Here is a 25408-nt window from a genome sequence, read left to right as displayed (position 1 = left end):
TCCTTCCTTCCCTCCCTCCCTTCCTCCCTTCCTTCCTTCCTTCCTTCCTTCCTTCCTTCCCTCCCTTCCACCCTTCCTCCCTTCCTCCCTTCCTCCCTTCCTTCCCTCCCTCCCTCCCTCCCTTCCACCCTTCCTCCCTTCCTTCCTTCCTTCCTTCCCATTTATTAAGCGCTTACTATGTGCAAATCACTGTTCTAAGCGCTGGGGGGGTGGGGGGGTTACAAGGTGATCAGGTTGTCCCACAGGGAGGGGGGGGGGGCGCTCACAGTCTTCATCCTCATTTTCCAGATGAAGTAACTGAGGCTCAGAGAAGTGAAGCGAGTTGCCCAAAGTCACCCAGCTGACAATTGGCGGAGACGGGATTTGAACCCATGACCTCTGACTGCAAAGCCCGGGCTCTTTCCACTGAACCACGCTGCTGCAAGCTGCTTACTAAGCGATGCAGCAATGGGCTAGAGCTCAGCTGCCAGGGGGAGGGGGGGAGGGAGCCCCGACTTGTGCGGGACTCGGGGCGCCGCTTGGTGAGCGGCCGAGGCCCCTGTCCCTTTAAGAGGGCGTGTCCGGGGCTCGGGGAGCCCCGCGGCCATTGGCTGTCGCCTGGCAACGCCCGTTGCCTAGCAGCGGGACGCTCCCGGAGCCGGGCCGGGCGGTTTCCCCGGCAACCGCGGCCTTGGGCCGATGCGGGGCCGGAGCGGGGGGCGAGCGGAGCCATGGGGGAGGAGGCGACGTGCGACTTGAGTTGCGCGGGCCGTCCGGGCCCGCTGCTGAGGCGGGAGCCGGCTCCGCAGGCGGTGCCGGTGTGCGCCTTCCCGCCGCGGGGCTACGAAGCGGCCCGCAACACGGGGCCCTACAGCTCCTCCGGCCTGGCCACGGCGGGCTTCCGCAGCGCCCGCTACTCGCCCGACGAGTGGCACCAGAACAACCACGCCCGCTTCTCCGAGGCCTCGGCCCACTGCGACGGCTCGGAGCGAGCCCGCCGGGCCTCCCGGCAGCTGGCGGCCGAGGCCGAGGCGCGGGCCCGGCGCACCCAGGCCGACGCCACCAAGCAGCTGGGCGAGCGGCTCCAGGACCTGCACTTCTGGAAGGCGGAGCTGCAGCGGGAGATCGAGGAGCTGACGGGCGAGACGGCCCTGCTCCTGGCCCAGAAGCTGCGCCTGGAGAAGGCCCTGGACGCCCTGGACCTGCCCTACTCGATCGCCATGGACAACCTGCAGTGCCGGGAGAGGAGGCGGCCGCCCGACCTGGTCCGGGACGGCGCCGAAATTCAGCTGTTGAAGGTGTTGCCCCCTCCTTCCTCTCCCCCTCCTCCCCCTCATTCGTTCAGTCGTATTTATTGAGCGCTTACTCTGTGTTTAGAGCACTGTACTAAGCGCTTGGCAAGTACAACTTGCGCCCTGTTGGGCCCTACCCAACAGTGGGCTCACAGCCTAGAAATAATATGCCCATCCCCCCTGCCTTACCTCCTTCCCCTCCCCACAGCACCTGTATAGATGTATATATGTTTGTATGTATTTATTACTCTGTGTATTTATTTTATTTGTACACATTCTATTTATTTTATTTGCTTAATGTGTTTTGTTTTGTTCTCTGTCTCCCCCTTCTAGACTGTGAGCCCGCTGTTGGGTAGGGACCGTCTCTATACGTTGCCAACTTGTACTTCCCAAGCGCTTAGTACAGTGCTCCGCACACAGTAAGCGCTCAATAAATACGATTGAATGAATGAATGAAAGTGACGCCTGTCACCTGGCCAGGGCGGCCCGGCCCCAGCAGAGAACGCAGACAGCCCCGGCCACGGCGCGGGCAGGCACTCTACTCCACGAGCCATCCTCAGCCCGGGCCCAGAGCATGCAGTTAGGGGTGTGGGCAGGGAACACGCAGTGAAGTGTTGATGATGATGATGGTATTTGTTAAGCGCTTACTATGTTCTAAGCGCTGGGGAGATACAAGGTGATCGGGTTGTCCCACGTGGGGTTCACGGTCTTAATCCCCATTTTACAGATGAGGGAACTGAGCCCCAGAGAAGTGAAGTGACTTGCCCAAAGTCACACAGCTGACAGTTGGCGGAGCCGGGATTTGAACCCATGACCTCTGACTCCAAAGCCCGCGCTCTTTCCACTGAGCCACGCTGCTTCTCTACCACAGAGCATGCCGGGAACCTGCGGTACAGTCAGATAACACATGGTAAAGAGTACGTGCAGGGAGGGGTCGCTACAGAACATGCAGCGCATGAGGAGAACATACAGTGCATGTGGAAAACATGCAGAGGACGTGCCGTAAATCCAGAGAATGTGCAGTGAAGAGAACATGCGGAAACGTGAGGTAGAGTGTATGTCGCACATGCAGAGAATATGCAGTAAAGAGTGTGGTACATGCAGAAACGTGCAGTAAAGAATGTGTGTGGTACGTGTAGAGATGTAGTGATGTGCAGAAACACACAGTAAAGTACATGCAGAGACCATGCAGTAAAGAGTGCCACTGCCCGGCCCAGACCCGCTGTCTGAGTGTGATCCCAGAACCATCCTTGGGATGGTCTTAAGGGCAGCGACCCTCTCCTCCAGAGCCCCTTGTAACCTCCTCAGCGCTTAGAACAGTGCTTTGCACATAGTAAGCGCTTAATAAATGCCATCATCATCATCATTATTATTATTATTATTAAGGGAGACGGGTGGGGGAATGAGAGGGTTAAGGGGTAGGGGAGGAAGGTGGTGGGAACTTCTGGTTTCCCTGTATCACAGCTCCTGCAGTCAAGTTCCCAGACTCAGAAGCAGTGCCACGGTTCACCCCAGCCTGGGAGGAGAAGGTTAAGGTTCTGTGCCCCCACCCCCACTCCGCCTCCAGGTACAGGTGGATATGCACGACTTCCACATGGTACCGTGTATGACATCCTTTCAGGGTGCCACACGCCCGGAGTAACTCAGTTGACGTCCCGCCAGTCTCCTTGTCTGGTTTCTACATCCGCCTGGGTTTGGAATGATTGCTCCAGGCTTTTTCCAGCTGTGTTTCCTGGTCCTCTGCCCAGATTGGAAAATGGACTCCCAGGCTGCGGGCCGCGAGAACCCCTCCCGGACAGACCGGCCTCAGCGGACCCTGAGGTCGCTCCGAGAACCAAGCACACTGAGTCCTCCCGCGGGGCTGTGGGAGACAACCATGGGGCTGGGGCAGTGAGGGACGGGGGTGGCAGCGTGGCCTCCCCTCCTCCCACCCTGCCCTGTCCTGCCCTGTCCTGCCACCCCCGCACCCTGCCAGACATCTTGGCCCTGTCCCCTGTGGCTTGATGCGGCCCAGTGTGGGGCAGTCGGTGGTCCGTTTGGTGATATTTATTGACTGGCCACCCCCTGAAGGTAGTGCACCGCAGGAAAGCACTATGGCATGAGCCACATTTCCTGCTCACAAGGAGCTTCCATTGTAGAGGGCAGGGTGAACATTGAATATTTCCAGTTAGGTGTACTGCCCTTCCTTCATCCCACCTCCCCTAGGTGATAATAATAATGACAGTGATAATGATGTTGGCATTTGTTAAGCTCTTACTATGTGCCAAGCAATGTTCTAAGCACTAGGGGGGATGCAAGGTGATCAGGTTTTCCCATGTGGGGCTCGCAGTCTTCATCCCCATTTTACAGATGAGGGAACTGAGGCTCAGAGAAGTTAAGTGACTTGCCCCAAAGTCACCCAGCTGACAAGTGGCGGAGCTGGGATTGGAACCCACGACCTCTGACTCCCAAGCCCGGGCTCTTTCCGCTATGCCACGCTGCTTCTCTTTGATAATAATCTGTAGTATTTGTTAAGCACTTACCATGTGCCAAGCACTATACGAAGCCCTGGGCTGGGTACAAGCAAATTGGGTTGGATATAGTCAATGTCCCATATGGGGTTTACACTCTTAGTTCCCATTTTACAGAGAAGTTAAGGGACTTGCCCAAGTTCAAGGTTATTGCCCAACGTAGTAAGAATAATAGGAATACGAATAACTGTGGTACTTGTTAAGCATTTACAACCTGCCACGCACTGTACTGGGGTAGATTCAGCATCATCAGGTCCCACATGGGGCCCACAGTCTACGTAGGAGGGAGAACAGGTATTAAATCTCCATTTTGCCAGTGAGGTAACTGAGGCCCAGAAAAGTGAAATGATTTGCCCAAGGTCACACAGCGTGTTACAAGTGGCAGAACCCGGATTAGAACCCAGGTCCTCCGACTCCCAGGCCTGGGCTCTTTCCACCAGGCCATACTGCTTCCCACAGCAGAGGTGCTGTCCTCTCCTCCTTTGGAGCATCCATAGAGGTGGGGAGGGGAGGGTGGGAGGGCCGGCGTCCCTGCCCCCAAGCCTTGGGAAATCCCCCGTCATACGCCAACCCTCTGATCGCTGCTGCTACTCAGGGTAAGCCCAGAAGCTGCCCGTAGCAACTGTAGCCATGGTGACGGGGAAACACAGTGAGAAACTGGGGCCATGCCCGCTGCAATGCTCCTGTTTTCTCACTAGCTGCAGATTGAGCTCTGGGGGAAGCCTCAGAGACCCCAGGCATCTCCTTCCTGCCCCACCCTTACATGCCAGAAGGACCCCTGAGAGGTCAAGCAGTCCAGCCCCCAGCCATCAAGCAGGTTACTAAATAAAGCCTCCAGTGCAGGTGGGTGTCTGTCCTTGAGACTCGGCGACCTCCCTCCATATTTACCCTCCTGGAAGTTCTTCCTCAGATCTCACCAGGTTCTCTCCGAAGACCTGCCCGATTCAACTGCTAATAACGCAGCTTTTCTCTTGGGTAAAACGAGGGAGGAGGTCCCAGATATTTGCTCTGTTCCTAACTGAGGACATACTCAAAACGTTGCTCTGGTTTCCAGTTTGGCCCCGCCCTTGGCTCAGATTCCGTAAACCCTCATTACTCCCACTTAACTGGACCCAAGGGATTATTTGTATTTTTTTTAATGGCATTTATTAAGCGCTTACTATGTGCAAAGCACTGTTCTAAGCGCTGGAGAGATTACAAGGTAATCAGGTTGTCCCACGGGGGACTCACAGTCTTAATCCCCATTTTACAGGTGAGGTAACTGAGGCACAGAGAAGTGAAGTGACTTGCCCAAAGTCACACAGCTGACAAGTGGCAGAGCTGGGATTTGAACCCATGAACCCATGTATTGAAACTGAGGTAGAGGGTCCCACCCCTACTTGCGCCCTGTCCCCTGGATCTCAGGGTTAGGGAGAGGGAGGGGGACAGAGAAAAGGGCAGGGCCTGGGTTGGGGCCGGGTGATGGGTGTAGTAGTATATGGTGAAAGTCACCCAGGACTTTGAGCCTCCTGTACAAATCCCAGAAAATGGGCAGGATGTCTGAGCAGGTTCTGAACTCATTCCAGCTTGGACGAGGTCATCTGTCACTGTAATAAAATGTTGCATTGGTAGCAGCAGGAGTCTTCTCACTGTACCTCGATCTCTTCGGTCTTGCCGCTGTCCCTCTGTACATGACCTACCTCTGGCCCGGAGCTCCCTCCCCGCTTCAAATCTAACAGACCAGCGCTCTCTCATTTCCAGAGGCCTATTAAATTTGTATCTCCTCCAGAAAGCTTTTCCTGACTAACCTCTCATCTCCCCACCCTATTCTCCCTCCCTTCTGCACCTCAATCAATCATTCCATCGAAGTATGCAGAGCACTCTATTAAGTGTTTGGGAAAGTACAGTATAACAGAGTTAGCAGACACGTTCTCTGCTTGTAACGAGCTTACAGCGAGCTTACCCTCTGTCTCCTGTGCACTTGAGTCTGTAGCCCTAAGCACTTTGATAATCATCCTACTCCCACAGAGCTTATGAACATACCCTTGTCCTCTAGTGTTTGTACTATCTCTAATTTATTTTAGTGTCTGTCCCCCACACTAGATTGTTAGCTCCTTGGGGGCAGGAATTGTGTCTGCCAACTCTATTGTCTTGTACTCTCTCTTAGTACAGGACTGTGCTCACAGTAAGCACTCAGTATGTGTCACAGCTTGATTCCATCCTTCCCTCCTCCTCTCATGGGAAAACACATTCCTTAGGACAGCAGTGAGCCAATATCATTCATTCATTCATTCAATCATATTTATTGAGTTCTTACTGTGTGCAGAGCACTGTACTAAGCGCTTGGGAAGTACAAGTTAGCAACATATAGAGACAGTCCCTACCCAACAACAGGCTCACAGTCTAGAAGGGGGAGACAGACAACAAAACAAAACATGTGGACAAGTGTCAAGTCATCAGAGTAAACAGAAATAAAGCTAGATGCACATCATTAACAAAATAAATAGAATAGTAAATATGTACAAGTGAAATAAATAGATCAGTGTGCCAAAATCAGAACTGGCTTTTTCCAAGCCACATGGCCACCTGTGTTGGATTTCACCTTCTAGAAACCAGCATTGACTGATGGATTGACTGATTGACTGACGGGCCCTCTGAGCTGTTTTTGAGACCCAACCATATCTAACGCCTCGGCCCTCATCTCTGCCCCCTCTCAGCTGCAGACCCTCCACTGATTCACTCCCCACCATTGGCAATGTTGACTGTGACTGGAACTGACACTTCTCAGGTTCCGGCACCCAGAGACGGAAATCTGAAGGTTTAGACGTGACAAGGAGGACTGTCCACTGCAGTAATTTTCTGAGCTTTCCAGGCAAACAGTGGAATAATCAGATCATCGCAGTTTTCCTCCCAGTTCAGACATGGCACCGGGCCCCTTTATGGCTGGTATTTTGATATCCAGTGTCCAGCCTCCCTGCACCTTGGCTCAGAAGTAGTTCATTCATTCAGTCGTATTTATTGAGCACTTACTGTGTGCAAAGCACTGTACTAAGTGCTTGGGAAGTACAAGTCGTCAACATACAGTTACGGTCCCTACCCAACAACGGGCTCACGGTCTAGAGGGGAGTAATAGTAATAGTAGTAGTAGCGGTAGAAGTTGTAGTGATCGTAATAGTAGCAGTGAAGTAGTAGCAGTTCTAGTAGTCATCATGGTAGTAGCAGTCGTTGTTGTAGTGGTAGTGGTAGTAATAATAATAATAATGATGGTATTTGTTAAGCGCTAACTATGTGCAAAGCACTGTTCTAAGCGCTGGGGGATACAAGGTGATCAGGTTGTCCCACGTGGGGCTTGCAGTCTTAATCCCCATTTTACAGATAAGGGAACTGAGGCCCAGAGAAGTGAAGTGACTTGCCCAAAGTCACACAGCTGACAATTGGTGGAGCTGGCATTTGAGCCCATGACCTCTGACTCCAAAGCCCGTGCTCTTTCCACTGAGCCACGCTACTTCTCTTGTACCAACAATAGTAGTGGCAGTAGTAGTATAAGTAGTAGAAGTAGTAACAGTAGTAGTAATAGTAGTAATAGTAATAGTATATGTTGCCAACTTGTACTTCCCAAGTGCTTAGTCCAGTGCTCTGCACACAGTAAGTGCTCAATAAATACGATTGAATGAATGAATGAAGTAGTACTGGCAGTAGAGGTAATTGCAGTAGTTGCCATGGCATCAGTATTCATTAGTGATAATAATAATAATAATTGTGGTATTTGTTACGTGGTTACTATGTGCCAGGCACTGTACTAAGTAAGCATTGGGGTAGATATAAGGTAATTGGGTTGGACCCAGTTCCTGTCCCACATAGGGCTCACAGTCTTAATCCCCATTTTCCAGATGAGGGCACTGAGGCTCAGAGAACTGAAATGACTTGCCCATGATCACACAGCTGGCAAGTGGCAGAATCGGTCCTTCTAACCCCCAGCCCCATGCTCTATCCAATAAGCCACGATGTTTCCCTTTCATTGAGTGCCCAGTTGATGCAGGGCACTTCACTGGGCAGAAGCAGGGTACTAGACTGGGCAGAATTAGGACATTGCACTGGGCAGAAGCATTGTTTGTACTCAGAAGGTGATGGAAATGGCCTCAGTCACTCTGGAGCAGGTGAATCCCTTGGACAAACCCTGTAGGCCTAAGGGAACTGTGTAGTTGAATGGCATTTTATGTCAGGCACATAGCAGAAATAAAGACATCACCTGTGCCGCGTGGCTGAAGTCCTGTCCCCCCCCCGACCCCCAAATAGATTTCCTGTGGGCACAAGGGGTGAGCAGTCCCTAGTCTAAAGCCCACAGGAGAAGAGGTCACCACTGGGGGAAATACAGTTCTGCCATGAGAAATGCTGTCAGCAGCAGTGAGAAAAAATCCAGACTACACCTTGAAATATAAAATATCCATTATTTGATGGATGGTAGCAAAGGTAGTTATCATTACCTTGAGAGCAGAATATTGGCAGTGTTCCAAGCTTACTCTGCATTCAGAGGAGTTTCCCTTCAGTACAGGCTGTGACAAGATTTGTGGGAGAAAATTGAGGACTAGACAAAGCAAAGACAGTATTGTCTGCCATCCTTAAAATTGGCTCTCTGAATGAACAGCCTAGTGGAAAGAGCACAGGCCTGGGAGCCAGAAGACCTTGGGCAAGTCACTTAGCTTCTCTGTGTCTCAGTTTCCTCAAATGCAAAATGTGGATTCAATACCTTTTCTCCCTCCTACTTAGACTTGTGAGTCCCTTGTGGGACAGGGACTGTGTCCAACCTGATTAACTTTCATCTACCCCAGCCCTTAGGTGTTTGACCTATAGTAGGTGCTTAACGAATACCATTAAAAAAGATCTTCACTCAATGAGAAGCTCCTGGTGAGTGACAGAAGCCACCAAGAGTTCCAGGCTGGTCAGCACCATCCTGTGGGCCAGCTTATAACCCTGTTCATGGCATAGAATTATTTGCATTAATTAATTCATTCATTCAATTGCATTTATTGAGTGCTTACTATGTGCAGAGCACTGTACTTAGCACTTGGGAGAGTACAATATACCAATAAACCGACACGTTCCTTGCCCACAATGAGCTTACAGTCTAGAGGTGGGGAGACAGACATTAGTATAAATAAATAAATTAAAGATATGTACAGATGTGCTGTGGGGATGGGAGGGGGGAAGAACAAAGGGAGCAAGTCAGGTCAGGGCAATGTAGAAGGGAGTGGGAGAAGAGGAAAAGGGGGCTTAGTCAGGGAAGGACTCTTGGAGGAGATGTGCCTTCAATAAGCCTTTGAAAGCGGGGGAGAGTAATTGTTGGATTTGAGGGGGGAGGGTGTTCCAGGCCAGAGGCAGGATGTGGGCGAGGGGTTGGTGCTGAGATAGATGAGAGAAAGTTAGCATTAGAGGAATAAAGTGTGCGGGCTGGATTTGGAGTAGGAGAGTAGCGAGGTGAAGTAGGAGGGGGCAAGGTGATGGAGTGCTTTAAGGCAATGTTAAGGAGTTTTTGTTTGATATGGAGGTGGATAGGCAGCCACTGGAGTCCTCTAAGGAGTGGGAAAATATATCCTGGACGTTTTTGTAGAAAAAGCAGTAGAATCTGAATGAATAAATAAATAAATGCATATCCACAGAAGTGCTTAGGTTGGGTATGGATAAATACGTCAGAGCCAGATCTCTCATCCTATACCGACTGGATTACTGCATCAGCCTCGTCTCTGATTTTCCATCCTCCTGTCTCTCCCCGCTTCAGTTTATACTTCACTCTGCTGCCCAGATTATCTTTCTACAGAAATACTCTGGGCTTGTCACTCCCTTCCTCAAAAATCTCCAGTGGTTGCCCATCAACCCTCCTCAAAAATCTCTAGTGGCTACCAATCAATCTGCGCATCAGGCAGAAACTCCTCACCATGGGCTTCAAGGCTGTCCATCCCCTCGCCCCCTCCTACCTCACCTCCCTTCTCTCCTTCTCCAGCCCAGCCCGCACCCTCCACTCCTCTGCCGCTGATCTCCTCACTGTGCCTCGTTCTCGCCTGTCCCACCATCGCCCCCCGGCCCACATCATCCCCCGGGCCTGGAATGCCCTCCCTCTGCCCATCCGCCAAGCTAGCTCTCTTCCTCCCTTCAAGGCCCTACTGAGAGCTCACCTCCTCCACGAGGCCTTCCCAGACTGAGCCCCTTCCTTCCTCTCCCCCTCGTCCCCCTCTCCATCCCCCCATCTTACCTCCTTCCCTTCCCCACAGCACCTGTATATATGTATATATGTTTGTGCATATTTATTACTCTATTATTTATTTATTTATTTTACTTATACATATCTATTCTATTTATTTTATTTTGTTAGTATGTTTGGTTTTGTTCTCTGTCTCCCCCTTTTAGACTGTGAGCCCACTGTTGGGTAGGGACTGTCTCTATATGTTGCCAACTTGTACTTCCCAAGCGCTTAGTACAGTGCTCTGCACACAGTAAGCGCTCAATAAATACGATTGATTGATTGATTGATTGATTGATCAACCTACAAATCGAGCAAAAACTCCTCACTCTTGGCTTCAAGGCTGTCCATCCCCTCGCCCTCTCCTACCTCACCTCCCTTCTCTCCTACAGCCCAGCCTATACCCTCTGCTCCTCTGCCACTAATCTCCTCACTGTGCCTCATTCTCACCTGTCCTGCTGTTGACCCCCAGCCCACGTCCTTCCCCTGGCCTGGAATGCCCTCCCTCCACACATCCACCAAGCTAGCTCTCTTCTTCCCTTCAAAGCCCTACTGAGAGGTCACCTCCTCCAGGAGGCCTTCCCAGACTAAGCCCCCATTTTCCTCTCCTCCTCCCTATCCTCCCCCTGCCCTACCTCCTTCCCCTCCCCACAGCACTTGTATATATTTGTACATATTTACTACTCTATTTTGTTAATGATGTGCATGTAGCTCTAATTCTATTTATTCTGACGATTTTGACACCTGTCTACATGTTTTGTTTTGTTGTCTGTCTCCCCCTTCCAGACAGTGAGCCCACTGTTGGGTAGGGACTGTCTCTATATGTTGCTGACTTGTACTTCCCAAGCGCTCAGTCCAGTGCTCTGCACACAGTAAGCGCTCAATAAATACGATTGAATGAACGAATGAATGAATGAATGTGGACACCCATGGGCTTCCAGGCTATGCAGATTTTGGGGTTCCTACATGATGCATGCCATTACATTGTATATTTATATTATTTATAAACATTCATTCATATTAATATCTGCCCCCCCCCCTAGACTGTATGCTCATTGTGGGTAGGGAACGTCTACCAACTCTGTTGTACTGTACTGTCCCCAGCACTTTCATTCATTCATTCAGTCATATTTATTGAGTGCTTACTGTGTGCAGAGCACTGTACTAAGTGCTTGGGAAGTACAAGTTGGCAACATATAGAGACGGTCCCTACCCAACAACGGGCTCTGCACACAGTAAACACTCAATAAATACCACTGATTGTGTTCACTGCTGCAGAAGTATCCACTGGCCTGGGGCATTTACTATTTTTCCTCTGGCCTTTGGGGGACCCAGGCGCTCTTGGCCTTAGTCACAGCCAGGCCTTGGTCATGGTGGGGGTTGGTGTGGTCACTGGCAGCCCTCGTGCTGACCAGACAAAGAGACTCACGTGATGTCACATGTGCTGTGCCCGGTGGGCAGCAGTAAATGGTGACATCGGGCCCGTAGCATTCCGGAAGCCTGTCCAAGTCTACCCAACCAAGAGCCTATCTCCAGGGGATCCCTGACAACCTCCATTTCTTTCCAGAACTTTCGATCCCCTTCCCGGGTCCGGTGGACATGAGTGCCACGTCTGAGCACAACTCACTGGCAGAAGCCAAGGCAGAACAGGCTGGACATATATAAGAAAAAGAGCAGACACAGAGGCCTTGTCCAGACCAAACTCTCTAATATTGAAGCGACCTGACCCAGGCCTGCTCACAGCTTCCTCATGGAATGGGAAACCCTTCTGCCTCCATTCTTTCCTTATCAGTCAGAAGTATTGACTGAGCAGACACCATCTACATCCTACTGTACTTGGCACTTAGGCGAGCACAAGAGTGCCAATAAACATGATCCTAGCCCACTAGCAAGAGAGATAGACAAACATGATCCTAGCCCACTAGCAAGAGGGACAGACACCAAACTACCTTTCAGGTAGGCGTAAATGATAGAAAATGTAATGATACATACATAAATTCAATCCAAGTGCTTAGTGATGCAGAAATTCAGAAGCATCAGTAGTGGTGGGAATATGATGGGGAGGTGGGAGATTAATTAGGGAAGGTCTTCATTCATTCAATCATATTTATTAAGTGCTTACTGTGGGCAGAGCACTGTACTAAACACTTGGGAAAGTACAATTCAGCAATAAAGAGTGACAATCCCTGCCCACAGTGAGCTCACAGTATGGAGGGAGAGCCTTTCTGGAGGAGGCGGGGTTTCAGAAGGGTTTTGAAGATGGAAAGATCAGTGGTCTGTTTGGATGTGATGTGGAAGGGAGTTCCAGGCAGGAGGGAGGGAATGAGCAGGTGGTTGGGAGGTGGGTGAGGAGATGGTGGCTCAGTGAGCTCTGCCTTTTGAACGAGTCCCTATTCGCTAGGTCTTTTCAATAATCGGTCGGTCAATCAATCATTGATATTTATTGAGCTTACTGTGTGCAGAACACCGTACTAAGCGCTTGGGAGTGTACAGTACAAGAGCATTAATAGACCTGCCCATCTAAATAGGGGAGAAACCAGTAAAACTATATTTCCCCTGAATCAATCACGGGTATTTATTGAGGGCCTACTGAGTGCAAGGCACTGTATTAAATCCTGAAACAGAGCCTAAAACATAAGCAAGACACAAGTATTTTGCCCTCAAGGAGAAGACTGACAAAGATTACTTGCGAATAGTGGGTGGAGGAGAGAAGAGCTAAGCTGTAACAAGAAATAGAAAAAATGTACCAGGGTGAACTAGCTGAAAATTGAAGGTGCAAAAGATATAGAAATAAAGAATCCCCTCAGACGTAACTAGGGTCTCTGAGAGCAGAACTGGCAGGCACATTCCCCGCAGGACAGGCCCTTGCCACCGGCCTGTCCAAGAACCTTGGTGTCAAGGCCAGGTCAGAGAGAATACGGTTCAGTCTTCTAAACGTGGAGGGAAAACCAGAGGAAACGTTGGCACTAGGCTGGCATCGAAGCCGCCACTGTTAGGGAGCAACGCGGTTCCACCGGCCCCAGGAGCAGAAGGGCACTCCAGGGGACAATTCGTTATATCTTTGAGCTAGGTTGAGGGTCCTTGGTACCAGGTACCAGGTTTTCCTCAGAAGAACCTGGTAGGTGTCATTTACTCAGATGACTTTTCTTTATCAAAGCCAGGCAATTCGGCCTCCAGTCGACGCTAATAAAATATAAGGTAATATAAGGTATTACGTGGGTTTCTTGCATTGATGCCTTTGGCACCTGCTTAAAAATCCCAAGCTCTAATGACATTTTAAACTCATAAACCCCTATTTGTGGGGGAGGGATTTGCTACCAGGAAAATCCATAGACCATCTGCTCAACTCAAATGGTGCCTAATCTCTCTCTCCTTCTGACCTTGAAGGGGTTACAGTCAGTGCAATCTGACTGTGTATCCCTTATGCACTTTGATCCTCAGCACTTAGGCCCATATCTTCGTATTCTATTTCCCCTATCCTAATCTATTTGAATGTCTGTCTCCCCATAGACTGTCAGCTCCTGTGGGCAGGGATTGCATCTAGCAACTCTGTTGTATCATCTTTTCCCAAGTGTTTAGTACAGTGTTCTGCACACAGTCTGTGCTCATTACATACCATGGATTGATTGCTTGATTGATTGCTCTTTGCTTTTGTTTCTAAACTACATTCTCCATGCTTCCCCTCTCCTTCCAAGAGCAATGTGAGTATCTCCCCTCTGATCTCTCAGTGCTCGAGGAGCAACACTACAATGCCACTTCCCACTGAGTGCTGATGGGGACGGCGCCTCAGGCCTGAGACTTCAGGGCCGGTGCGGAGGAGTCGAATGTGGTGCTGTGGGGGTGGGTGGCCTCTCTGGTCCTTGCCCACCACATCAGAAGTGAGCAGGCAGACAGGCAGGGGTGTGGCTCACCGCAAAGGACATGTGAAGGATTATTTCACCAGTGAAAGCTGAGCCTGGAGCCGTGGCTACTGTCCGGGAATCACCAGGTGGCCAAAGTGACCACGGCCTGAGGCCAACACTGGACCGTGGCACCCAAGGCAAATGCTAGATTGCTAAGGATCTCAGCTGGCTAAAAACATGGGTGAAGACTGTGTGAGAACTTCACAATATATAGAACCCCTGCCCTCCTGCTGCTCGTGGTGTTCTGTACAGTACTCTGCACACAGTAAAAGTACTCCCATTGAATGACTGAGTGACTGATAAGATAATTAACTGACTGATAAGAACTGGGATTCATCTGTGGTTTCATCTGTGGTTCCCCCTTCTAGATTGTGAGCCTGTTGTTGGGAAGGGATTGTCTCTATCTGTTGCCGAATTGTACTTTCCAAGCACTTAGTACAATGCTCTGCAACCAGTAAGCGCTCAATAAATACGATTGAATGAATGAATGAATGATGGAAGACCCCATTATGGGGCTCGTGCCCCCCTCAAATACTCGGCACTGAAAATTAGGAGATATTAAGTTCTAAGTTCTCTCCTTTCTAGTCGTCTATGCACTTAGATCTGTGACCTTTGGACATTTGATATTTGCCCCACCCCCAACTCCACAGCACTTATGTACATATCAATGTAGATAAGTTGTTTTGTACCCTCCCGAGTGCTTAGTATAGTGCTTTATGCATAGTAAGTGCTAAATGAATACCGCCAATTGATGAAGGTAGCAGTGGATGACGTTCTCATAGGCACAATAGTGCCAAATAGTGCCTTCTCCAAAAGCTAGGAGGAGGCAGCACAGTCAAGTGGAGAAAGCACAGGATTGGGCAGAGAGGCAAATGGGGTTCCAGTCACATCCTCCTCCCCCCGGCTTGTTGTGTGTCTTAACCTCTCTGGACCTCAGTTTCCTGCTCTGTGAAAATATAATAATAATAATGATAATAATCACGGTATTTGTTAAGTGCTTTCTACGAACCAAGCACTGTTCTAAGCACCGGGGGTAGATACAAGCTAATCAGGTTGTACACAGTCCCTGTCCCACATAGGGCTCACAGTCTTAATACCCATTTTACAGTGAAGTGATTTACCCAAGGTGACATAGCAGACAAGTGGTGGAGCCAGGATTAGAACCCATGACCTTCTGATTCCCAGGCCCATCCACTAGGTCATGATGTTTCTCTAAATGGACTGTGTGCCCTGTGTGGAGCAGAGATGGAGTCTGATCTTATGACCTAATATGTACCCCAGCACTTAGTATGGAGTAAGTATTTGGTAAATACTATAATTAATTCATTCTAGAATACACAGGTTATAGTAAATTATTGATGATTAGAAAGAATGGAGTTCTTTGAGACACTGATCCTTTCTTCAGACAAAGAACCAGGTATTCAGTCCACGATCTGGGCCTATTGGGCAGTCTTGTTAATAATAACAATAATAATAATAGTAATAGTAATCATGATCATGTTTGTTAAGTGTTTACTGTGTGTCAAGCACTTTACTAAGCTCTGGAGTAGATCCAAGACCATCAGATCAGATCCAGTTCCTGTCCCACATGGGGTTCCCAGTCAATGGAGGAGAGGGAAGAGGGATTGAATCTCCACTTTACAGATGAGGAATCTGAGGCACAGAGCCTTGCATTTGAAGTGGGTCCAATGGTTGGAGAGCTCTCAACTCAATTTTCAGAAAGCGATTTTCTGATCAGTCACTTGCCGGTTATGCTGGGGAAGCAGCGTGGCTCAGTGGAAAGAGACCGGGCTTTGGAGTCAGAGGTCAGGGGTTCAAATTCCAGCTCTGCCACTTGTCAGCTGGATGACTTTGGGCAAGTCACTTAACTTCTCTGTGCCTCAGTTACCTCATCTGTAAAATGGGGATGAAGACTGTGAGCCTCCCGTGGGACAACCTGATCACCTTGTAACCTCCCCAGCACTTAGAACAGTGCTTTGCACATAGTAAGCGCTTAATAAATGTCATGATTATAATTATTATGAACTGAGCTCCAAATTCGTGCTGATCATCCCACCCCACGGGGAGCTGAGGAGAGTTCCCCAATGCAGGCCTCGAGATGGGCCACCCCCAGACCTGCGGTGGTTCCTGGCCAGCTCTCACATCAGCGTTCCTCTGTTTCGAACCTAGGAAGCTGAACTCATCAGAAATGTCCAGGAGCTCCTGAAGAGGACGTTGATGCAAGCCGTCAATCAGATCCAGTAAGAAACCTTTGCTTCCAGGGCGGACTCCCGCCGGTTTTGGAGCCCCCGGGGAGCGGCGGGGCTCTGGCCCCATGGGTGGACCAGTCTGAGAGGGGTGCCATGTGCAGCTCGGTCTGGGGGACCCAGCAGGGGGCTGGGAATCAGAAGACCCTTGTTCCTCACCCAGCTCCACCCCCAGCCTGCTGGATGACCCTGAGCAAGTTGCTTAACCCCTCTGGGCCTAGGTCTGTGAAATGGGGGTAAGATGCCTGCTCTCCCGGCTGTAGCATGGGAGGGGCCAAGGGAGGGGTCCGATATGACTAAGCCTGACCCATGGCACCAGCCCCACGGGGCTACTAGATAGACACCTTTAGACACCAATGAGGAGAGCTTGGACCTGGGAGAGAAGCAGCCCAGGTGTGCTGTTCCCATCCTCCCCCTGCCTCCCCATCCCCACTGTACTATTGGGGAACTGTGGGAGGGGAAGTCTCTCTGTCACACTGGACACTGCTCTGGATACTTCCTGGGGCCTGGGAGTGGGCAGGGTGGATAACTAGGCGTCAAGACCCAAGCTGTGGTCAGCCCTCAGGGACTCTCGCCTTTCACATGGCCTCTCATACAAAACAGTACCATAAAAAACAATAAGCATGATCCCCATCCTTGAGGAGCTTAGGCACACTCTAAGAAAATACATAGACAAGAGGAAGAAGGAAAGAGGTTTGAGCTTAATAAGTGGGCAAGATGTGGACAAAAGTGCTAGGGGCATTTGTGCTTAGGGGCACACAAGTGCTCTTGGAGGGCTTTTTTGTTTTGCTTTAATCGTATTTGTTAAGTGCTTCTATGTGCCAGACATTGTTCTAAGCGCTGGGGTAGATACAAGACAATCAGGTTGGACACAGTCCATGTCCCACATAGGGCTCCCAGTCTTAAACCCCATTTTACAGAAGAGGTAACTGAGGCACAGAGAAATTAAGCCCAAGTTCACACAGGCAGTGGTGGACCCTGGATTAGAACCCAGTTCTTCTGAGTCCCAGGCTCAATCTCTTTCCACTAGGCTACGCTGATTCTCACATTTCTTAGAAAGCCTTGATCCATCTATAAAGCAACGTGGCTCAGTGGAAAGAGCACGGGCTTTTGAGTCAGAGGCCCTGGGTTCAAATCCCGGCTCTGCCAACTGTCAGCTGTGTGACTTTGGGCAAGTCACTTCACTTCTCTGGGCCTCAGTTACCTCATCTGTAAAATGGGGATTAAAAGTGTGAGCCCTCCTGGGACAACCTGATCACCTTGTAACCTCCACAGTGCTTAGAACAGTGCTTTGCACATAGTAAGCGCTTAACAAATACCATTATTATTATTATTATAAAGTTTCTTCAAGAATGAAAACTTCTGGCCTCCTGTCAATCCATAAGGAACTCTTCGTAATCAGCCAATAAATGTACTACATTATCACTTCAGGATTTAATTATTTAAATATTTTAGTGATTTAACAGTAGTAAAGGGATTTACTAAAGCACTGAATTAAAATCTGGAGAATACCAGAAGGCGCACAAGATGGAGCGAGATTTACAGAGGTAGAGTAAGCTGTAAGCTCCTTGTCTGCCAAGCACAGTACAGTGTTCTGCACAAAGGGAGCACTCAATAAATACCATTGATTGATTGCAAAAGGGGCCAGGACACTTCCTTTTATTTCTTGGGTGCTTGGGAGGTCGAGGCAAGAGGTAATAGCCTCATTTTATAGAAGGGAGAACAGAGATGGATTCTAAGTGATTTACCTTTATGGTTCAGTGGTCAGCAGTGAAGAATGGAATCCTCCCACTTTCCCCACCTCCATGTTCAATGCGTTTATTTGGTTCCCCTCATTTCCTCCCTCTTTGCTTATGGAATTAGCAAAGATATTGGCCTTTATAAGCATTATTTTTTAGCTTCTAGCCCAAGGAGTTTGAAAGGATCAACTCTCCAGTACAACCCTTTGTTAATAATCTCTGAAATGAAGTGTCTGGAGGTGAATGGAGATTCAGTGCCACAAGAATGTTGGTTTGGTTATCAGAAACTCCTGACCGAGTACCTGAAGTATCTAATGAATTCTCCTCCTCCTCCTCCTTGCCAAGGCCTGGGGGAGATTGCTTAGCAGTCAGGGAGGTTCAGGGGACGTTCAGGAAACAGCGGCAGAAAGCTTTTCCTATGGTTTGGTCTGCTGTTGGGTCTCACTGTCTCACTGAATAGGGTCTCTCCCTATTCCCTATCCTCCCCCCCTCACCATTATCTGAAGGGACCATTTACCTAGCTATAAAGACATGGCATAGTAGATAGATCACGAGCCTTGGAGTCCAAAGGTTCTAATCCTGGCCCCACCTCGTGTCTGGTGGGTGACCTTGGGCAAGTTGCTTCACTTCTCTGTGAAGCTCATCTGTAAAATGGGGATTAAGATTGTGAAAACCACATGGGAGAGGGACGATGTCCAATCTGATTTGCTTGTATTCACCCCAGTGCTTAACAAATATCACTACTACTACTATTATTATTATTATTGATAAGGGGAGGTTCTGAATAGAAGTGCGAGCACAATCTGGTAAATTTAATGAACAACCTGCTTAAATAGGCTGACCAAAAAGGCCCTGGGCGTATCAATCAATCAGTCATATATATTGGGCACATACTGTGTGCAGAGCATTGTACTAAGCACTTGGGAGAATAATAATAATAATAATGATGGCATTTATTAAGCGCTTACTATGTGCAAAGCACTGTTCTAAGCACTGGGGAGGTTACAAGGTGACCAGGTTGTCCCACGGGGGGCTCACAGTCTTAATCCCCATTTTACAGATGAGGGAACTGAGGTACAGAGAAGTGAAGTGATTTGCCCAAAGTCACACAGCTGACAACTGGTGGAGTCGGAATTTGAACCCATGACCTCTGACTCCAAAGCCCGGGCTCTTTCCACTGAGCCACGCTGCTTCTCTAAGTCACCCCGTGGATTTCGCTGTCTGCAAGTTCCCTTCCCACAAGGAGTTTAAGACCTACAGGGGACAGACATCACTTGTAACTAAATAAATTATAGATACGTATATACATGCTGTGGAGCTGAGGGAGAGGTGGATAAGGGGGGCAAAGTGCAAGGGTGATGCCGAAGGGAGTGGGAGAAGAGAAAATGAGGGTTTATTTGGGAAAGGCTTCTTGGAGATGTGCCTTCACTTTGAAGGTGTGGAGAACTGATTGTCTGTAGGCTATGAAGAGAGTGTTCCAGGCCAGAAACAGGACATGGGGGAGAGTTCGGCAGCGAGACAAACCCAATCAACGTACAGTGAGTAGGTTGGCATTAGAAGAGCCAAGTGTGCGAACTGGGCTGTAGTAGGAAGTCAGAGAGGTAAGGCAGGAGGGGGGCAAGGTGCTTTAGAGCCTAGGGTAAGGAGTTTCCATTTGATGATGAAGTGGATGAGCAACGACTGGAGGTTCATGAAGAGTGGGGAAACATGGACTGAACGTTTTTGTTGAAAAGCGATCTGAGCAGCAGAGTGAAGTAAGGACTGGAGTGGGGAGAGACAGGAGGAAGGGAGAAGCAAGGAGGCGTAAGTACTTGAGGCGGAAAGGGATAAGTGCTTGGATCAACCTGGTAGCAGTCTGGTTGGAGAGGAAAGGTAAAGTTGCCTTCAACCTCCTTTCTGACCTCCCAGCCTCCTGTCTTTCCCCACTCCAGTTCATATTTCACTCCGCTGCCTGGATTATCTTTCTACAGAAATACTCATTCATTCACTCAGTTGTATTTATTGAGCACTTACAGAGTACTGTACTAAGCGCTTGGGAAGTACAAGTCGGCACCATATAGAGATGGTCCCTACCCAAAAACGGGTTCACAGTCTAGAAGGGGCACGTCACCCCCTTCTCAAAAATCTCCAGTGCTTGCCTATCCACCTCCATATCAAACAAAAACTCCTCACCATTGGCTTTAAACACTCCATCAATTTGCCTCCTCCTACCCCACCTCCCTTCTCTCCGTCTACAACCCAGCCCTCACACTTCTGTCCTCTGGTGCTAACCTTCTCACTGTGCCTCGATCTCACTTCTCTCACCACCGACCCCTGGCCCACATCCTACCTCTGGCCTGGAACGCCATCCACTCTCAAATCTGCCAGACAATTGCTCTCCCCTCCTTCAAAGCCTTACTGAAGGCACATCTCCTCCAAGAGGCCTTTTACAGGCTAAGTTCCATTTTTCCTCATTTCCCACTTCCTTCTGCCTCACCCTGACTTGCTCCCTTTGCTCTTCTTCCCTCCCCTTTCCCCACAGCACTTGTGTATATATCTGTGTTTTATTTATTTATATTGATATTCATTGATTCATTCAATCATATTTATTGAGCACTTACTGTGTGCAGAGCACTGTACTAAGCACTTGGGAAGTACAAGTCAGCAACATATAGAGACAGTCCCTACCCAACAACAGGCTCACAGTCTAGAAGGGGGAGACAGACAACAAAACAAAACATGTAGACAGGTGTCAAAATCATCAGAACAAATAGAATTAAAGCTATATGCACATCATTAACAAAATAAATAGAATAGTAAATTTGTACAAGTAAAATAAATAATAAATCTGTACAAATATAACAAGTGCTGTGGGGAGGGGAAGGAGATAGGGCGGGGGGGATGGGGAGGAGGAGAGGAAAAAGGGGGCTCAGTCTGTTTACTTGTATAGATGTCTGTCTCCGTCCCCCCTGCCCCCGAATTGTAAGCTCATTGTGGGTAGGGATTGTCTCTCTTTATTGCTGTATTATACTTTCCCAAGCACTTAGTACAGTGCTCTGCACACTGTAAGTGCTCAATAAATATGATTGAATGAATGAATGGATGGATGGATGAATGAATGAATGAATGAATGAATGAATGAGGTGTCAGAGGGACATCCAAGCAGAGATGTCCTGAAAACAGGAGGAAATATGAGACTTCAGAGAAGACAGAAGATCAGGGCTGGAGATGTAGATTTGGGAGTCATCTGCATAGAGATGGCAGTTGAAGCCATGGGAGTGAATAAATTCTCCAAGGAAGTGAGTGTAGATGGAGAACAGAAGGGGTCCCAGAAATGAATCTTGAGGGACTCCCACATTTAGGGGGTGGGAGGCAGAGGAGAAACCCACAAAAGAGACTGAGAATGAGTGACCAGAGAGATAGGAGAACCAGGAGAGGACAGTATCAGTGAAACCGAGGTTGGATAATGTTTCCAGGAGAAAGGGGTTGTTGACAGTATCAAAAGCAGCTGAAAAGTCGGGAAGGATTAGGATGGAATACAGGCCATTAGATTTGGCAAGGAGATCATTTGTCATCTTTGAGAGGACAGTTTTAGTGGAGTGAAGGGGGCAGATGCTAGATTGGAGTGGGTCAAGGAAAGAATTAGAGGACACGAAGTAGAAGCAGCAGGTGTACATAACTCACTCAAGCACTCGAGGAGTTTGGAGAAGAGTGGTAGGAGAGAGGTGGGGCGATACCTGCAGGGAGCAGTGGAGTCAAAGGAGGTCTTTTTTAGGATAGGGTGTACATAAGCATGTTTGAAAGCAGTTGGGAAGAAGCCACTGGAGAGTGAACAGTTGAAGTTGGCATTCAGAAAGGAAAGAAGGGTGGGGGCAAGTGCTTTGATAAGATGTGAAGAAGGGTGTTCGGAGGTTTAGATAGAGGGGGTGGATTTTGACAGAAGGCGGGAGATCTCTTGAAAAAGATGGCAGAGTTGAGGTAGGGACAGGATGAGGGAGGAACTGGAGAGGAGCAGGGGAGATTTTAGGGAGATAATGCCTGATGGTTTCAGTTTTCTCAATAAAGTATGTGGCCAGCTCAGATGGGGGAGGTGGGACAAGAGATGGGGGAGGTGGCAGGATAGGTTTGGAGGACGGAGTTAAATATCTGAAACAGTTGATGAGAGCAATGGGCATAGGCGTCAATAAGGATGGAGAGCTAATATTGCTACATAGAGGAGAGGGCAGAGTAAAAACTGGCAAGGCAAGGATAAACTTGAGAAGCAGCATGGCTTAGTGGAAAGAGCCTGGGCTTGAGAGTCAGAGGTCATGGGTACTAATCCCGGCTCCACCACTTGTCTACTCTGTGACCTTGGGCAAGTCACTTAACTTCTCTGTGCCTCAGTTCCCTCATCTGTAAAATGGGGATTAAGACGGTGAGCCCCATGTGGGACAACCTGATTACCCCAGCACTTAAAACAGTGTTTGGCACATAGTAAGTGCTTAACAAATACCATCATTATTATTATTATTTAGGTGGACAAGGTCGACCTGGTATCTGGATTTCTATCAACAGCACGCCCCAGCTTGTGCACAGGAGTGAAGGAAGTGAACTCCAGAAGTGATCTACAGGGTTACTGGTATTAGATCAGTAAAGTGATAGGAGAGCAAGTGAAGTGTGTTTATTCGAAGGCATTAATTTGTGTGTCAAGTGAAGGTAGTTCAGAAATGAAATGAGGCTTGGGAAAATTGGTGTGGGTCAAAAGATCAGAGATTTCTGTAGGGGAGCAGGACAGATCTGCAGGGAGGGTGTGTGTAGGACAGAGGGCATGCAAAGAGGTTTTGTCTGAATAGAAGAATTTCAGAGTTGGTGAGGGTAGAGACTGAACAATGACTAGAGATGATGAGATCGAATGTGTCTCCAAGTCCGTGAGTGGATGGAGTCGGGGAAACAGGAGGTTAGTGGAGTTTGTTTTGTTAATGATGTGCATATAGCTTTAATTCTATTTGTTCTGATGATTTTGACACCTGTCTACATGTTTTGTTTTTGTTGCCTGTCCCCCGCTTCTAGACTGTGAGCCTGTTGTTGGGTAGGGACCGTCTCTATATGTTGCTGGCTTGTACTTCCCAAGCCTTAATACAGTGCTCTGCACACAGTAAGTGCTCAATAAATACAATTGCATGAATGAATGAATAAGAAGTGAAACGAAGCTGGCAGCAGAAGGGTTGTTGGAGACATCCTCGTGGATACTGAAGTCCCCAAGGATCATTGTCAGGAGGGAGAAAGAGAGCCATAAATCACCATGGGCTTCAAAGGAAGGGAAAGAGAGGAATGAGGGAGGTGGAATGGTGTAAAAGTGGCATTGGGGAGCAAGAAAGAAGCCCACTCCTCCTCCTTTCCCAGTGAATCTTGGGGAGTGGGAGATGACCCCCCTGGAGAGAGTGGCAGAGGAGACTGTGTCTTCTGGAGAGAGCCAGATTCTAGTGATGGTGAGGAGGAACCGGGATTGGGCCAGGAACAGGTCAAGGATGAAGGGAAGACTTCCTGTAATGGAGTGGGGGTTGCACAGGCACTTAGCTGAAGCTGTGAGGGGGAATGGGGGAGGGAACAGTGTGAGTGGTGGGGAGGAGTTGGATGGGAGTGAACTGGTGGGATCTGTGTGGTGGGAAGGTGATGGGGATGAGAGGCAGAACTGGGATAGGATTACACAGATGGGACGGGGAGGAGGATGGGGGCAGCAAAAGGAATGGGGAGCCATTAGATGGAGGGAGATATGTGTTGGGGGGTGGAGGTGCTGTGAAGGAAGGACAGGGATGGGCTGATTGGAGAGGGGGATTGAGGGGACATGGTGAGGTCAAAGGAGTTCAAGGGTTATAGTTGAAGTTATCAACAGCAATAACTGCTTAATCCAGTGGTTACGGTGATTAAATTGTTAAATTCGATGTGGATCCTTGGGTCCCTGAGAATGAAGAGTGAAGTATTTAGAAATAAACCAGAGGGTGAGTTGATGTGAAGGCAGGCAGATGTTAATATATAAAAGTCCGGATCTTTTTGTCACCAGAGTGTCAGACAGCCACACCTGTTCTTTGTTCTCCACTGGGGATTCAGGCCAGGCTGCAGGGACAGGGAAGGTAAAAGAATGACTGCTTCTCAACCACAGAGGTTTAGGAGCAAAATCTCTGTGTCCTGGCAGGCAGACAGAAGCAGCATGGCTCAGTGGAAAGAGCATGGGCTTTGGAGTCAGACGTCATGAGTTCAAATCCCAGCTCCGCCACTTAGCTGTGTGACTTTGGGCAAGTTACTTAACTTCTCTGTGCCTCAGTTACCTCAGCTGTAAAATGGGGATTAAGACTGTGAGCCCCCCGTGGGGCAACCTGATCACCTTGTAACCTCCCCAGTGCTTAGACCAGTGCTTTGCACATAGTAAGTGATTAATAAATGCCATCAGCATCATCAGTGGATCCAATGGAAGATGCCCTGTGCCGGCAGAAGCAGCTCGACAAAGAAAGATCCGTACCCACGGTTAGCTTTCTGCCCTGGATGATGTAGAGTAAAAGAGGCATGGGGAGTAAACTAGACAAGACCTGAGGGAGTAGACTAAACAAAGCATAGTAGAATAGATAGAGCTCATGGAGTAGACTAGGCAAAGTCCAGGGAACAGACAAGGCTCAGGGAATGGATTAGATGAGACCTTGGGAGTGGATTAGAAGAGATTCAGGGTGAGGACTAGATGAGACCCAAGAAGTAGACTAGACGAGGCGTGGAGTGTAGACTAGGCAGGGCATGGGGAGTGGACTGGTCCTGGCCTGGGGAGCACACAGGCAGGTTCTTCCCTCTGCTTTTACTATCTACAACTAGAGTTGGGGCACTGTTCCTACAGCACCCCTCCTTGTGGGGGCCTGCGTGACACTAAGAGGCCAGATGGGTGCAGGAGCCATTAATTCAGAGTCTGTGTTGTTACATTGTATTCTCCCAAGCGCTTAGTACAGTGCTTTGCACACAGTAAGTGCTCAATAAATACGACTGAATGAATGGGTCTGGCAGACAGCGAAATCCACCGGGTGACTTAGAGAAGCAGCGTGGAGTGGAACGAGGCCGGGCTTGGGAGTCAGATGTCATGGGTTCAAATCCCAGCTCCGCCAATTGTCAGCTGTGGGACTTTCACCCTCCCGCCTTACCTCCTGCCCCTCCCCACAGCACCTATATATATGTATATATGTTTGTATGTATTTATTACTCTATTTATTTATTTTATTTGTACATATTTATTCTATTTATTTTATTTTGTTAATATGTTTTGTTTTGTGGTCTGTCTCCCCCTTCTAGACTGTGAAACCGCTGTTGGGTAGGGACCGTCTCTATATGTTGCCAACTTGTACTTCCCAAGCGCTTAGTACAGTACTCTGCACACAGTAAGCGCTCAATAAATACGATTGAATGAATGAATGAAGTCACTTCTTTGTGCCTCAGTTTCCTCATCTGTAAAATGGGGATGAAGACTGTGAGCCCCACGTGGGTCAACCTGATCTCCTTGTATACCCCCAGGGCTTAGAACAGTGCTTGGCACA

At 48.9% G+C, this 25408-nt stretch overlaps 1 protein-coding gene across 2 annotated transcripts in view; it reads left to right on the top strand.

Annotated features, from left to right (window-relative positions):
* Positions 1-641: 641 nt before the first annotated feature.
* Positions 642-25408, top strand: part of TEKT4 (tektin 4) — a 49621-nt gene continuing 24854 nt past the window's right edge. The window contains exons 1-2 of one of the 2 annotated variants that reach the window (XM_038763339.1): positions 642-1277; positions 16067-16137. In XM_038763339.1, coding sequence (XP_038619267.1) covers positions 711-1277; positions 16067-16137 — 638 coding nt within the window. In that variant the 5' untranslated portion in view covers positions 642-710. The remainder of the gene's footprint in view (positions 1278-16066; positions 16138-25408) is intronic. The other variant, XM_038763338.1, reaches the window with a different exon arrangement.

The sequence above is a fragment of the Tachyglossus aculeatus genome, chromosome 21, assembly GCF_015852505.1.
Source record: "Tachyglossus aculeatus isolate mTacAcu1 chromosome 21, mTacAcu1.pri, whole genome shotgun sequence".
Taxonomy (NCBI): Eukaryota; Metazoa; Chordata; class Mammalia; order Monotremata; family Tachyglossidae; genus Tachyglossus; species Tachyglossus aculeatus.
This window is presented reverse-complemented; position numbering and strand designations above follow the sequence as displayed.